Here is a 17,602-nt window from a genome sequence, read left to right as displayed (position 1 = left end):
CTTTTACTCTGTTTTTAACTGTACCGATGGGGAAACCCCGTTGCCCGACTTGATTGATACTTCTAGTGTGCCAAAAATCTCTTCAGTTACATTTTCTGTCAGCACCATTGAATCTATTCTCAAAAACCTGGAAGTTACAAAGGCCACAGGGCCGGACGATCTCCCAGCGATGGTATTAAACAAGTGTGCAGCCCAATTAGCACCATCATTGGAAAAACTGTTTCAATTATGTGTGAGCAATGCAAAAATTCCGAGTATGTGGAAAAAAGCTAATATTACTCCTGTTTTTAAGAAGGGTGATAAGAGTGCCGTATCTAATTACAGACCTGTGTCGTTATTATGTATCACAAGCAAAGTTTTCGAAAGATGTATTTTCAACTCTCTTTATCCATTATTGTCAAACACTCTTTATCCCCTTCAACATGGTTTCGTCAAGGGAAAATCCACTACCACCCAACTTTTAGAAGTTTACGAGGAAATAGGTGAAGTACTGGATAAATCTGGGCAAGTTGACGTAATATTCTTGGATTTTTGCAAAGCATTTGATAGTGTCTCTCATAAACTCCTAGTACACAAATTGAAATCTTTTGGGTTCTCCAGACAACTACTTGCTTTATTTAACGACTATCTTTCAGAACGTTTTCAAAGAACTGTCATAGAAGGCGAAATGTCTGATTACTTACCTGTGTTGTCAGGTGTCCCCCAGGGATCCATTTTAGGGCCATTCTTGTTTTTATTATTCGTTAATGATTTACCTGACTGTGTTGAATTTGGTAAAATGGCCATGTTTGCAGATGACGCTAAATGTTTTAGAAGAATTACCTCGATTTTTGATTGTTTTAAATTTCAGTCCGACTTAGATCGTCTTGTGGCTTGGGGGAAAACCTGGGAGATGGTATTTCATCCATCTAAGTGTTCAGTTGTTAGTATGACACGTAAAACTTCACCTGTTGAATACCCTTATAGCATGTCAGATTCTGTACTCAGTCGACAAGATAGTTATAATGACTTAGGAGTTCATGTACAACATAACTTATCCTGGAATTCTCATGTACGTAAGAAGATATCAACATGTAACTCAAGACTTGCAATGATCAAGAGATCAGTAGGCTTTAATGCCCCATTTACTGTTAAACTCAATTTGTATCGATCACTGGTGATACCACATTTAGACTACTGTTCTCAGGTATGGGCACCGCATACAAGATTGTATCAGCGCAAAGTAGAAGGTGTTCAAAGACGTGCTACCAAGTACATCTGTAATGATTACGAACTTAACTATAAGGACAGATTAACCCATACCAACCTTCTACCATTGTGTTACAGACGAGAACTTTTTGATATCTTATTTCTTTTCAAATGTTTCCGCAACGTGTACTGTACCAACATTTCTCATGTCCTCAATGTATCCAGACCTACTAGATCACTTCGCTCTACAGACCAATTCCAACTTGTACCACGGCCATGTAAAACTGAATCATTCTCATTCTCTTACTTTAGTCGTATTGCCGTCATCTGGAACAATTTACCACTAGACATTCGCCAACATATGTACTCAAACCTCACTCTACAGTCCGTTAAAAAACTCTTGATATCATATTATAGATCCCGATTAAGTGACACATTTTCTGTTGATAACTTATGTACTTGGACGACCACTTGTCGTTGCTCATCTTGCATAGTGACATAGCTTAACCGTTTACCCTGTTTTCCTTATCATTTGACCTTATTACTCTCATTTTTTTAATGTACTTCTTTCAGTATTTGATGTCTTTCATTTATTGTTTTTATCTCAACTTTGTAAATCTTCTGGGGGAGTCGGCCTCGTAGAGGAACTAGATTCCTGTTGCCGGCTCCCCTCAGATTGTACGCAATCTGTGAATTTGAATAAATAAATAAATAAATAAAATAAAAAAAACACCAATCCTTTGCCTGAAGGTATGACAAGCACTCACTGTCTTTTAGTCGGAAGTTAGAGCTTTTAGCGAAATTCAGTTTCAGCCATGTTCCTTTTAGTCTGACATCAGGGCTCGGCGATTTTTTTTTTCTGCTACGTCCATGAATTTCTTTAAATAAATCAGAAGCTTTTAGTCTTGGCCATTCAAGACACCATTGGATATGTTTCCGACTATGTCTGTGAATCTATGGGATATGAATCAAGCGCTTTTTATTCTAGTCCATTTTCATCGCATGTCTGAACTGCAGAAATTACAGTTGCTAGAAAGGTTATGTTTCCCGCAGTGAATTTATCATTAATAGTAATTGAAAATAAATCAAGAGCTTTTAGTCTTGGCCATTTTCACCACTCATGTGAATTGGCGAACTGAGCTTTACTAGGAAGACTAGCTATATTTCAGACTACCTCTGTAAATTTATTGAAAGCAAGAGCTTTTAGTCTTGACCATTTTAATCACGCGTGAATCGGCATTCTTATATTTACTAGAAAGGTTATGTTTCAGGCTACGTCTGTGAATTTATTGAAAATGGATCAAAAGCTGTAAGTCTTTGCCATTTTCACCACACGTGATAATTGGAGAACTTACATTTGCTAGGACGATTTTGTTTCCGGCTACGTCTGTGGATTCATTATATGGTGTCTGGAATAAATCCACAGGGGATCGTAGTGATGCTAAGTACGCGGTACCTTTTTGAACTCATAATTCATCAAAGTATGATTAAAGCATATACTATGTGTTATCTTTCTATAAATCCCTTTCATACAACTGAAAAAAAGTTATCAGAATCACATTGAAATTGTATTTAATTTCTTCCTCCTTAAGTACATATGTTCCAGATACATATTTGCTACGTGTTTTAGGTAGACGGCAATTCTTAGACACGAGTGCCTCCTTGATGAGCAACCCAACAGTTTGTAGTGTGGGCGTGTAAATGTAACTGTCACATTCTTAACCTACTTCGCCAGATGTGCATGTCACAGATATTACGTCTTGGGCGTAACGCCATGTGATGAACATTGCGCATTAGTCATGGATGTAAATGTACGTTTGCACAGTGTAATTACGACAGGATGGGTACTGAATGTAGACATGGTGCCTACAATCTAATCCATAAAGATTAGAAACCCTATAATCTAACCAATTAAGATCAGAAACTCTACAATCCAATCCATAAAGATCAGGGGCATCGGTTGTATGCTGCTCATGCATGCTTTGCATGAAATGAAAACAACATATCGATAAAATTATTTTTACGTTACTATGAGTGACATATATCTTGTCTGTACTCTAATACAGATCACAGGACATTCGATCAACTCTTACAAAAATGCACCTACCTCACAAATTAATCAACAATATTCAATTCATTTATGTATCCGTCTATTGTGCACACCATAGAACTAGTGATATTTATGCTTATTCAATACACCAAAGCTTTCCTGCTTAAGATAGCCTTTTCGAAATTACAATCGGTATTAACATTACAAGAACAACATGTCGAATGTAAACAATACTCAACAGATACTTGATGGTGTTCTGACTAATATATGTATTTATGTCATGCCTGGGCCTGATACGGGTGTTCTGGACCGTGTGATAATTATCCGGATCACATAGGGTTCGGGAGTGTTATCACACAGACTTCCATAGAATATTTCGAATGCATTTTGAGTCGAATACCCGATTCGGAGGTTAGAATCAATGTTGTTACAGTTTCTTGTTCGAGAACACAAAACTCCCTCAACTTCTGGTGCGTTCCGCATTGAATTGTGTGTTTTCTCGGGTGAATATGACCAAGGTATGACATAAATAAAATATAACACGTTGTATTCCGCATCACCCTCGGTCCAAGCCCTCCCGCGGGTCGGATCGCCTTGGACGATCCGACCCGCGGTCGGGCTGGTACCTCGGGTGATACGGAATACCCCGTTTTGTATTCTATATATACATATATCCGGTATATATTGTTCGTTGATACGATTATCTTGACATGAATTTTTCATATCTTGCATTTATATCTTTAGTGTCTAGCATCTATCATAAAGATGGTTATAGATAGTGAATTGACAATATCACTCGTCACATCTCGCTAGAATCTAACATCATTGATAAAACTATCATTTGGTAACTACATTATCCAATCACACATTACTGCTTTTGATATAAATCTTCTATCCTCTGAATCTCCTTTTGGAATTATGTTTTTCTTTGTTATCTTGCCATCTTGCGGAAATCCTCGATATCATTTCGTGAATACTAATACATTTCGTGAGTATTAATACATCAAATTTACAACGCAATTACAACGCAAGTTAACTGATACATTTCCTGTTGTACTGTTTTGCCATAGGTCGTCAAAGCATCATTTGTACTGGTAATTCATACTTTATAAAGGTCATAACTGATATAATTGATCATTAACGTATCACAACATAGTTCATACACATGATAATTACTGTATTGTTAAAGCTATAGAAAACCACGATATAAAACATTTTCTATCTGTAACGCTCCCTTCAGTGTCACACAGTACTTTTCTACAGTGATGTATATGGCACATTTCTTCAGTTTGTTCCTGCTACTAAGCATACATTTGTCTGGTTATCTCTTTAATTCCACAAGGTTTCAAAATCTAAATCTTTAGAGTGTACTTGACAGTTAACGTTTAGGGTACATGTGATATAATATCTATCATCATATGCAATAGCACTGGATATCACGATATAATATGTTGACGCGAAGGAAAGATGTACAGACATGATCACAGTTTCGCACCTTGACTCTATCCTAAGGCCAGCACTTGCTTTACACAACAATAAGTAACATTTGGGAAATCTTTTTTTGTACATTTCTGTAGAACTCGCTGTGGTAAGTGAGTTTATTGACACTTCATTTTGAAGTCACGGTCTTAATAAACCTAGTAACGCATGGAATTGGCTAATGACCCTGCACACATACTGATGACAAAGTGATTTAATGCTTTATATCCATGCTAATAAGCCGCAAATGCCACACCTCCAGTAACCTTGAGCTGATAGAAGGTGGTTGGCTTTCAACAAGTACTGTGGTTAAAATTTGTCTTTATTATTAATGACTTAGGCCATGTTGAATTGATTATATAGATGACATCCGCGGGCGCATAATTTTTCGTCCCTTTAAAAATTTTTTCGGCCAAACTGCAAACCGTAAAAAGTAGCTGCAAAATGAGAAAATAAATGCTGTAAATTGCACCAAAAAAAATATCAGAAAACGGACACTAATGTCGTAGAATGCCAGTCCATGGTCCAAAGTCAAAGAAGAAGAGGTGAAAGAACAAAAATGAAGAATTTATTATTGATTGCTAGATATCGATATTATTGAATTTCTTGAACATTTTCGATGTATTTCCAAATTGCATTCATTTTATATTAAACTACACTACAGTGGGGGGGGGGGGCGCGCCAGCATAATGACTTCTTGTGTATTTTATCTCTACTATCAACACCCTTCAAAGGGACTGCGAACCCTAATGGCAGAGTGAAAATTGAGGATTAGTTAGCCAATGGCTAGACTAAAAGTGCCAAAGATGTCTAGACAAGGGTTAGAAGCATTCAACTCTTCAACTGTAAACCTTCTTTCAATTGATAAAAGAAAACTTCTGACGTTTTAGCATCTGCTTGTGTAGGACGGTGGCTGAATATTTGTCTGCGACTGAGAACCTTCCACATCGTCTACCGGTATGACCAGAGCCGACATCCTTGCTCTTCGAGCACTTCGCGTGGTCATCTCTGTGGCGGGTTCCACGACTAGAATATCGGTATTTTCCTGGCGCATGAATTTGAACACGCCCTTGAACCCCTTGCGGAAGTTCTTGTTGCAGTAGCCGTAGACGATCGGGTTCATGCAGCTGTTGCAGTAGCCGAGCCATCGGACGATCGGGTAGGCGTAAACGAACACGGCGTTTTTCTGTTCGCGGGTTAGAGCGCCGAAATCAGCGACAAACGACACGACGTGGTACGGCATCCAGCAGACGGTGAACAGGATCACGACAATGACCAGCATCTTGATGACTTCCAGCTTCTGCGCAGAGATGCCCGGGTTCTTGTTGTGGCTGAGGCCGAAGAGATTTGGCTGATGGCTGATGCGCAGGCTGATCCGTACGTACAGGATCGCGATGACGACCAATGGCAGGATGTAGTACAAGCTGAAGAAGGTGACTGTGTAAGCCTCGCGACCCCCTACTCCCCAGTTTTCTCCGCAAACATAAAATATGACCTCGCCCCATATGTACTGCTTCAGCTGCATCACCTAGATAGGGAAGATTGATCTTAATGACATTATTTCGGCAGATATTGAGACAGTGCAAAGGTTATATAAAGGTAGAGTGCCAATGACATCGTCATCATCATCATTAGTCGGCCTCGGAGCAGTCGATCACACATTGGCCATTCAAGGGCCATTTTAGTTTTGAGCTTTGAGTTTTAAACTGATATCTCATGCCCGACTGTTTTAGGATGATAGTCTCTACAACTAACTGCCAAAACTGACAAGTGGTATGCAATGTAAAGGAAATAGCTTTATCATGATAAGGTTGGAAAGTCATAGAAAAATAGAGTTCTTGTCAACGAGGAGTAAAAACGTTACAGTCATTTCAGGCTGAGGGACTACTGAAACGTCGACCAGGTAAATGCCTTAGATGTTGTGTTAAAAGAACGCATTGTTTCCCACATGTCTGTAGTGCATCACTATCATTCAATGATATGTAGACAAATACGTACATTTCTGATGACTAAGACATGAAATTTTTTTTTTCAACATTTGGTATCTTTTCGTGACTACTGCATCCAAGGACATCAAATTCTTGCAAAAATAATGCATGCCAGTTGTTATATGGTTGTTAGTGGAAATGAATAGGTAATCATTAACATGAAGATATTACTGCATGCTTCCAACAAAAAAACTGTGAAAGAATAGTTGCCGTGAAATTGTATCTAACAAGTAATTGATAAGGTTTACCAGAGCATGAGGAACCATGGTGGCGATAGACAGCATCCAAACGAGCCCGATGATCGCAAAAGCTTCGCAGGGTTTGAGTTTCCGTGCGGTGGGGTAAAGCACTGCTCTGTATCTGTAGAATGGGCGGGAAAACACCGACGTAATGTAATAGAATGAAAGCAGGACGGCAGCAGGTACCGACTTCCGGGCGCATTTGATCCACTGCTGACGTCACACATGTCAAATGTCAGAAAACTAAGAAAAGTGGACTAAAGATCAATACTAGTATTATTGCATTGATTGCTTAGTCATAGTTGCCATATATTGTGTCGTATGCAACTGTCAATTGAAAGCATTCGTGCATTTATTCGTGCATCCATTCATTCATTCCGTCATCCACTCAATTCTTTGGAAAAAGACAAAAAATCATTTGTCTTTTGTATTTGATGATTTAAACAACAAAGACAAATTAAGCACCGACTTATGTACTTGCAGCAACTTGGGGTGGGGGTTGGTTGACTAATGCCATTCTTTGTACACTTTTAGATGCACATCAACTTTTCTTCAAAGTATATTTTCAGTAATAGTTTAATATGCCAAGTTACTAGCCTTCTTTCTTACTGTACAAGTCAATGGTCAATCATTGATAGACTCTTCCACGTATCCCCATGAAGGTCAATTTTATACTGTGATGCCGGTGCAGTGCTCTTATGTCTAGAGATTGCGTCCGATTTTCAACCCTCATTCATCAAAAGAAACCACCCAGAGAAGGAAGTAAATGCCATTGGGCAGATTATACGAACTTTCACAACACTTGCGAACTATAAAGAGCTTAATGGCGTCGATCAGATTTACGATAATTCAAAGAGGAAGCACATGACAGGTTTTTGACAACTAAATTGCCCTGGCTGAGTCGTTTGGAAACGGCTGTATAGATAAGCCGTCAGCGGCACGTTGATTACCTTCGCTAGGAAGGTTGTGTTTTTGGTGCCGTTTGTGGGCATAACTCCAGAAGTTGTGATAAAATCTTTTTTTTTTTTTAAATTGTTTTTATTGATTTTCCAATAACAAAAACAGAAAAACAACAGAAAACACACACACACACACACATGTATGGCACATAGTCAAATAAACCATCGCAAAATTAACATCATAATCTGTATGAAAACCTTGTAGAGCAAATCAACAAGAAATACATAAATATTTAGCTTAACAAAGCTTTTGAATCAAACAAGAAAGAAAGAGGTAACAAGTTACCTTCAAAATAACATTGCTTGTGGTAACAGACTCAATCAAATAAAGATAACATTGATCCTTAATCAAATCAAATATTTCCTAAGAAAACTCATAACAAATAAAGGATCACAACAAAGGAAAAACATGATAACTTGGTGGCTGTTTGACAATCTTAAAACTAACTATGCAAAGTTTCCAAGATAAAATTTACCCCATTTTCCTATATGTTTCTGTGTATTCCCCCCTCTCTTTGCTATTGTGTATTCTAACTTACAGACATCGGCAACGAAGGAGATAAAGGAAGACAATCTAAGTACAGAATGACGGTTTCTAAAGATGTAGATTTTACCTAACACAATGAACAAATTGGATAGGACTGTACAGTGTTTACTCAAATTACCAAAAATTATACTAAATGTTGTCATGTTTAGATAGGTTCCCATATGATTAACAAACCAGTTGTTTACTTGAGTCCAAAAGGCTGATACAATATGACAGTCAGAGAACAGGTGTATAACCGTTTCTTCCTCTTCTTTACACAAACTACAAAGTGGTGAGTCTACTAGTCCCCATGTGTATAATTTTTGATTTGATGCTAAGAATTTGAATAATAATTTATATTGAAATATACGAGTCTTCGAATCTATACTTATCTTATATATTAAGTTATACACCTGTTGCCAGGGTATTGGGGTGTTAAAATAGTCTTCCCATGAATTCTGAATGTTAAAAGAAGGTTCCCATAATTTAGCTTCGGACATGAAAAAGAAATAAAGGGCCTTATTAACCTTTCTGTTTTTAAGCCATATTATATTTCTACAGAAAGGGATACAGACCTGTAGATTTGGGGACTCTTGTCTAAGTAAGTTTTTCCACTGAGAAGGGATGGCCGAGATTAATTGATCATATTGTAATGCGGAACAAACATCATCTCCAAATTTCAACACAAAATTTTAAAAAGATAAAATCTTTATGGGGTTTGGTATGTTAGTAGAAAACAATGGACATACTCGAACATGGCACTACTGCAAAACTTGTTTTCATGTCATGTTCTCGACAAGCTCTGGTCATCATTTTGGGATGGCTCTCAGTATCGGGATGAAGAGGTATTTCTCAGTGCCCATGTCAGCATTTTGGAGCCGCAGGTGTCTTTCAAAGAGAAAAACATATAATCTGGATCTGTTACGTTTATTGTCATGATTTTTGGGATGTAGCTAGCTTAAGTAATGATAAAAATGATTTGACACTGAATATGCAAGGGTAGGTCATAAGTTTTAGAATTGGTTAGGAAACTCTGTTTAACATTTCACGCGTAGAAATACCACGTACCTATCAGCAGCTATGGCTACAAGTGTTAGGATGGAGGCGGCCAATGACAGACCCTGCAGAGTTGTCAGCTGACAAACGACTGCTCCGAGTCGCCAACCTGTAAGGGTTAGAAAATATGTTTATTAGCAACTTTTGTAAAGTAAGACTGCTAAGATATAACAAAAACTGTCACCATACTTCTACTGCCATCAGTCAGTATGTACAGGCCAAGGCAAATACTGCGCCTCAACACACACATTCAGAAACTACAAATGAAACAAGAATAGTTCCTACGAAATTGTGATGGTATCAAGTATTTGTCACCCTCCTCTAGCAGGGTCAAATCGCTCGGCAACAAAGCCTACCAGCATCGACACTGCTCTTCAGTCTCTTCTGCATTCTTTGGGTATCGGCGACGTTGCTGATAGTTGCTCATAGATAATCAATGAGCTAGCCTTATTTGGCACAAACAGCCATTAGTTTCTCATAAATGATTAATGAGCTGGCCTTATTTGGCACAAACAGCCGTTATTATGTTCTGAACCCAATTAAAGCAGCGATGTAAGACGTAACCTGATTGGCTGAAAGCTACCCAGCGACCTTCGGCTTTGCGGATATCCACAAGACGAGCTTGTAGAAATCCTCTGGTTGGCTGAAATCTGTTTGGTGGTGACGTCACGAATACCTAAAACCTTGGGGCAAAAGAGCAGAGTCGATGCTGGTAGGCTTTGTTGCCGAGCGATTCGACCTTGCTAAAGGAGGGAGGTATTTGTTTCCTATCACCGAAATACCAGTGTAAAGAAAAAAAGTTTTGTAAAATTACTTTTACAGATTCTTAAAAGATTAGAGCCCATGAATGATTCTCATTAGTCAGTTAATATAGAAATATTTTTGCTCGCAAGATGGATTCTGAGAGTACAATCTACACCTTTTTGAGGCCTCAAAACATGTTTATTTTTCAGGGCATCTGGGATGCTTTTGAAGATTAGTTCGTCACAGTGGGACTTGATCTTTTACGACCAAGAGTTGATGATGGAGTGTTATCTTATATTCGTAATGCGAGCCCAGTGTTAGAATTACATTAATAAGGGTAAATGTGAGAATGACACCATTTGCATCAGGTAATGTGTCCCATAGGGGATCTATATGAGGAACCCGTAAAATGTTTCCGCCCGTTCAGCGGTCCCTATGCGGTCATTTCCTGAAGATAGACGTATGTTGTATGACATTGCCTGACACTTTTGACAATCATTAATGGGTATAGAAGTACGTTAAGCAATAAAAATCTACAGTCATCCATCGTGCTCTCCTAATGAGACACAACGCGACCTTTAAGAAAAAGGCAACAACATCTGAGGCAATCTTAATGTAGAAAGATATCATCCTCTCTTGAGGATGTCAGTCTTGATGGTTTGATGTGCACAATTCGCTCAGCATTTTCAACTCGGCTCGTGACACTGATTTCTTTGATGTTCCCTTAAGATGTGCAAATTTGGGCTGAAAAAGAGATTCATGCATCTGTTATGTAGGTAGGGACTGCACCTAACGACCACATCGGAAATGCTAAACCTCACCTCCGCTCACTTCAACGTGATTGCACTCAACCATTGCTTTCAACGAACGGTGCACTTGAGAGCACGTTTTGCCTATTTATTTTGTTGCATGAATTTTCAAACTGCAATATTGATCTCAACACCAAACAAATTGCCTTCTTAATGACGTTGTGCGCACGACTCGTCTCTTATGGACTATTCATTTTTAAGTGGTTTGATAAATCATTTATGAGTGCCATTTGTTCCCATAGTCTCCCACACTTACCCATGGTTTTCAGATAACATGTTGTCACGAAATGTGGTTATGATCAGTTTATTCACATTTTTGCCCGACAGTTGTTTGCAAATAGCAATAGATGAACAATAACAGAAGACAGTGACAATGTGAGGAGCTCCTATTTCATATGGTAATGTTCTAAGTCCTAACATGTTGATTTTGGTGACAATGTCAGTAATAAGTAGGTAATGTGATTTAAGAGGAATGTGGAATTTAAAAAAAAATGAAACTATGGACAACGAGGGGGGACTACATTTGATTTAGTTTTAATAGCTGGAAATAAGACTTACTAAATTTGTTTAAAACTTAATATCAGCCAAACGCATTCATGGAACTTCACGACAAGTGACGTCACTAGGCATTGGACATCCCTGCTTGAATATTTATGAACTAAAACTCAATAAAAGTGACGACGTCTAGGAGTGATTATGATCTTAGGACTATATCCTGTCTGCGTGTTTAAATGTTTATTAGCTGCTTCATTGTTATTGGTAGTCGTAACCCAATCAACCCTATCAAATCTTTTTATCATCACACACTCGTGCTTTGACACAATAAACGTAACAAATGCATGATTTTGAATTGCAACGTTTGCAGGAAGCATCCGATATGAAGCTTACCGATTTCCATACGTTCGTGTGTGTCCAAGACGGTTAAGCCGTGTGACCTTTACGAACAATCTTTTTAGAATTCAATATGAACGCCTACCATATAGCCATACGTCATCGAAAACGATTTTAAAGATAGCTTTATTTCAAGAATCTAACGTTAACCATGCCAGTCCTTCGACTCATTAAAACCCTGTCTCTAAAACGAACGTCAATAGTAATGATACATAAACACACGACCAGCTGGTTGCAATATTAGTAAGGACGTAATGAGAAAGTAATTTGGCAGATTCGCTTCGTCCTGACCATTGGTGCATGTCTGCCAAAAGGTTATACCGGGATGATAACAATTTCTGCAGATGACAAGCTAGTCAAGCATGACTCTGAGTCTGACACAACTGGATAGCTTAATATAAGGTGGGCGTGTTTTTTAAACGTATTTGACACTGCGGAAGGTGAAATGAAGTGTAGTTGGACAGTTTGTTCCCTGGTATCTTTTAGATTCGATAAACACGGCCAACACTGTCACATTCGTCTGACTTACATGAGCTCGTCTTCACTGATAGCACCGAAAAACAAATTGTCTTCGTTGCCGTTAGTAATATTACAAATTATCTCGACATTTCTTTAGCGTGATTGTCATGGAAATATAATATACGTAGACTACTTGGCAGATGAAGAATTTTACTGACACACACAAATATCTCGAATGATGAACATTGAATTATCAAATGGGGGTTTTGCAAGTTTTTCGACGCTTAATCAAATACAGGAAGAAAGCGTACGATTTTATCGTAGCGTCAGTTTACTTTATGATTGATCTTGCTATGCGACGTGATTCGTTATCGCCATTTGAAAGACATCATTTTTTGGAAAACGGCCAAGACAATCGAGGCTGAGGTCTTTTGGCTTTCGCATCGTGTTTGCATTGTTCCCTAAACATGTGTCTTGAACGTCATTCATTTTTAGTTGAAGATGATGGTTTGATTGCGGCAATGTAACCAACGTCATATTAAGCGATTCGTTAAAGCTAATGCCATAAGCAATCACAAAAACAAAAGTCTCCATTGACACAAAATATATACGTTCAGGTAATAAACCTTTCCGTTATACTAAAAAGTATAGAAGTTCATGTAAAGGGAACAATTGACTGGTTATGTTGAAAATGTCTCCGACAAGCCAAAGAAGAAGTATTCTGTGGAATATGACCCGCCGGCAACGGTATACATGACCGTGTAACAGGCCCAGACAGACCGTTCACTATTTGGACCCCGCGGCCCCACATGCTGTGATTCAAGCTTCTGGTGTCAATGTGAAAACGTTCGCAAAGGGCGCAAGAGATACTAGGGTCATGAGCGGTTTTGACGGGGTGTACAGTTCTGAAATGTTACATTCTAAACTAAGTAACGTTATTTGTTGTAGTCTACATCTTCATTATTCCGTTGGGCTACATACTGGATATGGAAGAAGAGATTTGCCACACGGCAGTAAAATGATTCTGTAACCTTCATCATCAACCTACGGTGTTATCATTCCTATAAAAGAACCCATTCCTTGACTGAGTCCTTTTCAGTCAGCAAAAGAAATAACAGCAAGTCAACCTTCTTATGAGCTGTAAAACAGGGGCAGATGGGAAAAGATCTCATAGTGGGTAACCGCGATTAAATCTATGTAATACCCTAGGAAACAATCATAATGATATCATTGCAGCTGGGCATAGATCATATGATCATATTTCTGCTACTGTCATTAAGACAAGGATTGTGCGCAAAAATACATTTTTAAGTTCAACATAGTAAAAACAGTTCAAAAGGCTTCAGAAAACAGTCTAGAAGTTCAGTGAGCAGTTCAATATTCATGATCATGTAGACACCTACTAGATCATCGTTGCACAATTATTTCATTATTTCAACGACAGATGTGGATAAATCAGATAGGTAACTACGGGGTATAATGTACGGTTTTTCTTAAACATTAACAGATGGGACTACATCAGATTACACAAATTAAGGCATATGTGCTGTATACGGCAATAGTTGTATAGACTTCAGGTATTGGGAGATGAACCTGAGAAGTCCTTTTATCTATAGTGGGTATATGCGGTGCGTTAGCGACCTCGCTGCGATCTAGATTGAATTTGTGTTACCCATGACTTGAGAATAGCATGCAAAATGTGCAGGTATGACTAAAACGACAACGAAACACCCAGGGCGTGAAAAGATTAGTAGCTTTTTATGATGAAATTCGTTGGGTGCTTTGTGAAAACTCTCGGTTGCAGCTAGGTCGCACACGTGCCGCACGCCCAGTAAGATACCCGCTTTGCCTTGTACCATAAAAGGTTCGCAGGCACGCAGCTGGTTGTATTGCACCGAACGACCTGTCACAACTATCATTTGACTTTAACTCAGCCGTCTCAGCGCTGCCATTGTCCCAGAGCTACGAATGATCTTTGCACATCTAACCATAAGTCTTGCTTAATGCGATCTAATGAGGGTACTTGGTGGCAACGAGTTCCACTCTACGATACACTCCATTCCACTCTTCTTGCGGGTCGATCTAATAACATGTAGCACGTACCCTTGACGGTTCTAAACAGAATTTGTAGCTTAGCAATGGTTTTATGTATTGCATTTGTGGCAAAGTCTGTGGAACAAACAGGAAGTGATCAGATTTGTCTACTCGTCCGGTAACGACGAGAGACGCCGTCAGCGATGCACAATATACATGAAAGGCTTTTACATGCAAAAGGATATTTACTAGAAACATCAATCACTCACCGAACAGGATGTCGCTCACAAGTGTCAGAGGCATCCCGAGGAGGGTGACGAGCAGGTCGCTAATGGCCAAGTTGACTACAAAATAGTTGGTGACGTTTCTGAGACTACGGTCTTTAACAACCACCAGGCAAACCAATAAATTTCCGGCCAGACTTAGCAGGAATATGAGAGAGAAACAGCTGACGAATACGACGGTTACAGGGACGGATTGTTTTAGATTCGGTGGTGGACCTATAACTATGTACTGGCCGTACGTGACGTTGTCGACGAAGGGAAATGTGGTGTTGTTCATTGTGGTGGACTCTTCGCTGACCGCTATGTGAGGCCCTGTATTGACAAGAGCAACAGAAAATGTTTGTTGATAACACATCGAAACTAATACATACAGAAACATACTTAACTCAAACATGTTCCATTGAGTTAAACTGTCCAAAGAAAGGAAATATTGTTATGAGTGACGATGAAGAGGGTTCCGTAAATTGTCACTTACACTATGTCCTTTTAGATAAAACGTTCAGAAAAAGTATCGGTAGATATTTCAACAAAACCATATTTCTTCATAAACACTTACTTTACATGGTACCAGAGCAGCGGTTTTATATTTTTACCAATACTAACACCATATCAGTGAATGAAAATGAAATCACTTCAAAACACTCACCCTGCTATTTTTCCGTTTGCTTGCGAAGAGTTGTCTTGTTCTGGGATGCAGTCTGCGTCTCTACTGATGTTCGAGCCGGGGCTGATAGATATTTGACCCGTTCCTAACGTTACACGTGTATCAATCAAGGAGGAGTTTTTCACACTCCACCTTAAGTAAGATTCCTAGTACTCAATCTCATGCCACATTGACGCTTTATGAGCACTTCAGCCGAGCGTTACAGTAGAAATCCTCACGACTCAACACTCTTACGTCGCATATTTCAAATGTGGTTGGACCACACACTAATGAGGTTGCAAAGGATCTTGGGAAAGATACTTCTGTGCCTTTCATCTGTCAAATCATATTTCGGGTTCGGGCCGGAGAGCTGGGTGATTATGGAAACACTTTATAGCCGTCAACTTGTAAGTCCTTCAAGATACGGTCATTGGTCAGTTCATTTGCTTTGGATGAGAAGGTAGTGAAGGAAATCCACATTGCTCTTTGAACATTTGACTTCTTATAACACGCTGACTGGTTTTAGAGCCTTAAATATATGTTTTTGAGAATTCCATCTGACGATGGGCATGGTGATGGAGGGTTAAGGACTACAGGCCGACTTAGCGGCGTCTTCACACTTAGGTATTTCAGTCGTGACCAGAGATACACTAGATTAAAGTGGGAAGAAAATTGCACCTTTATTTTATTCGTGACCAAGGATACACTAGATTTAAGCGGGGGAAAATTACATCTTTATTTCCAAAAACTTCAGAGAGTTTCCATCATAGATATTGTCAACATATTTCGGATATGCAAAAAGATGGCGTTTTCCGCTATACATTCTATTCCTCATCTTCATTTCATTTTAGAAAAGTTTCTTGAATAATCAGCTCAATTTCATTTGAGTGACACTGGCGTAAAATTGAGTATAGTGCAAACTGTCAATCATGTGTCGTTCATTTCAAAAATAGTATTTTTATAGAATATTGCAATTATGCAATCTGTCATGTAGTTAACATGGCCAGACGATCCGGCACTCTAGATGGCATTTCTGTTAATGGTTTTGAGTGAATCTTCACGTGATGAATGCAAATAGTCTTCTTTCTAGACACAAGTCTTTCCCAAGAACGTACCGTCGTGAGGTGGGTTATCCATCCGCCTTGCCTCAGACGCCTTGATGAATTGCCAAGCGAACACTCTGCTAAACCAATATGCTGGTCGCCAATACCCTTAAGGAATTTATTTCACACCGTCTTCCTGGCCCCAGGTAATACGCAATAGCCTTATACGATGATAGTGTTATGACCTTCATGATGTTGTACCAAATTGCCAACCTGTTATTTCTGATGAAATAGCTCTATTAGAACCCCTTATCAGGGCAGACCACACACTCTATGGGGAGGCCGAAGCCCGATATATCACTAATAAAACGAGACTTCTGTCTTGAACCTGCCCGTATATCGTCAATAGAGGTAAGTTGCGAGTGTTCATAATCTGAAAATGTGACAAAACTATGACTTTATTTCATAAGAGCAAAAATGTAAAATCCGCCCCCTCAACGTAGTTTGCTGACGTGGATGACCGTCAGAAAATGTGCTATTCGCACTTGTAAAACGAGACCTCCGCTCTAACCCTGCATGTATATTGCTTGTTCGGGAAAAGCTACGAGTATTCCATAGCCTAGAAATAGGCCTAATATTTATCTTTGTTTTCAGAGAGAAAATATAAAGTACGCCGCACTCAATGTAGTTTCCCTGACACGGTTGACTTGTGAGCAAATGCGGTGTTTGTAACATATCCTGCTTGAGGATTGATCTTCCACCCATTGCCCTGAATTTTACTTTATTCTGAGCGATGATTTGTGAGATATTCTATCCACGTAACACAGGCCAATTCATCTGTTATTTGACTGCTTCCTCATCCGAGGCGCAGTTCAAGCCTACATGTTAGTACCTTTTATGGAAACGCAATGTCTTACGACAGCGAAATCGATGCTTAGAATATGAAAGTACATTTACTTTTAGTTCTCGTCCACATCTTCAGAAATTCTTTCTAAATGGATAGTTTCAATTAGATGAATTATTGTTCATTGTCAGTACTTGGAATTTCTATGGCTGTTTCTTTTACTAGATTCAGAAATCGCCGGTTTATTGACACGCTTGGTTGCAATCAGTGTCGAAGACCATCCTATTTTGCTCGCATGGTCAACCACTAATGTCTTTCAGTGGTAACCAGCTCGCCTATCCCTCATCTGTATATATGAGGACGGGG

At 39.0% G+C, this 17,602-nt stretch overlaps 1 protein-coding gene across 1 annotated transcript; it reads right to left on the bottom strand.

Annotated features, from left to right (window-relative positions):
- Nucleotides 1–2,743: 2,743 nt before the first annotated feature.
- On the bottom strand, nt 2,744–15,614 carry LOC136445922 (neuropeptide FF receptor 2-like). Its single transcript, XM_066444159.1, has 5 exons — nt 15,353–15,614; nt 14,692–15,018; nt 9,498–9,594; nt 6,954–7,065; nt 2,744–6,245 (listed from the first exon to the last, which is right to left on the bottom strand). Exons 2-5 carry the CDS (start codon nt 14,981–14,983, stop codon nt 5,604–5,606), a joined length of 1,143 nt encoding a protein of 380 aa, XP_066300256.1. The 5' UTR covers nt 14,984–15,018; nt 15,353–15,614; the 3' UTR covers nt 2,744–5,603.
- Nucleotides 15,615–17,602: the final 1,988 nt, after the last annotated feature.

This window comes from Branchiostoma lanceolatum, chromosome 1 (genome assembly GCF_035083965.1).
Source record: "Branchiostoma lanceolatum isolate klBraLanc5 chromosome 1, klBraLanc5.hap2, whole genome shotgun sequence".
NCBI classification, from domain to species: Eukaryota; Metazoa; Chordata; class Leptocardii; order Amphioxiformes; family Branchiostomatidae; genus Branchiostoma; species Branchiostoma lanceolatum.
Note: the sequence above shows the minus strand (reverse complement) of the source record. Positions and strands in the feature narration are given on the sequence as shown.

Excerpts from the sequence above, each read along its gene's own strand:
- LOC136445922 (XM_066444159.1), bottom strand. The coding sequence starts at position 14,983 with ATGAACAACACCACATTTCCCTTCGTCGACAACGTCACGTACGGCCAG. Across the intron at positions 7,066-9,497 it reads GTAGCCATAGCTGCTGATAG|ATACAGAGCAGTGCTTTACC; the intron begins GTACGTGGTATT and ends CCCATTCTACAG. Across the intron at positions 6,246-6,953 it reads CCATGGTTCCTCATGCTCTG|GTGATGCAGCTGAAGCAGTA; the intron begins GTAAACCTTATC and ends TTCCCTATCTAG.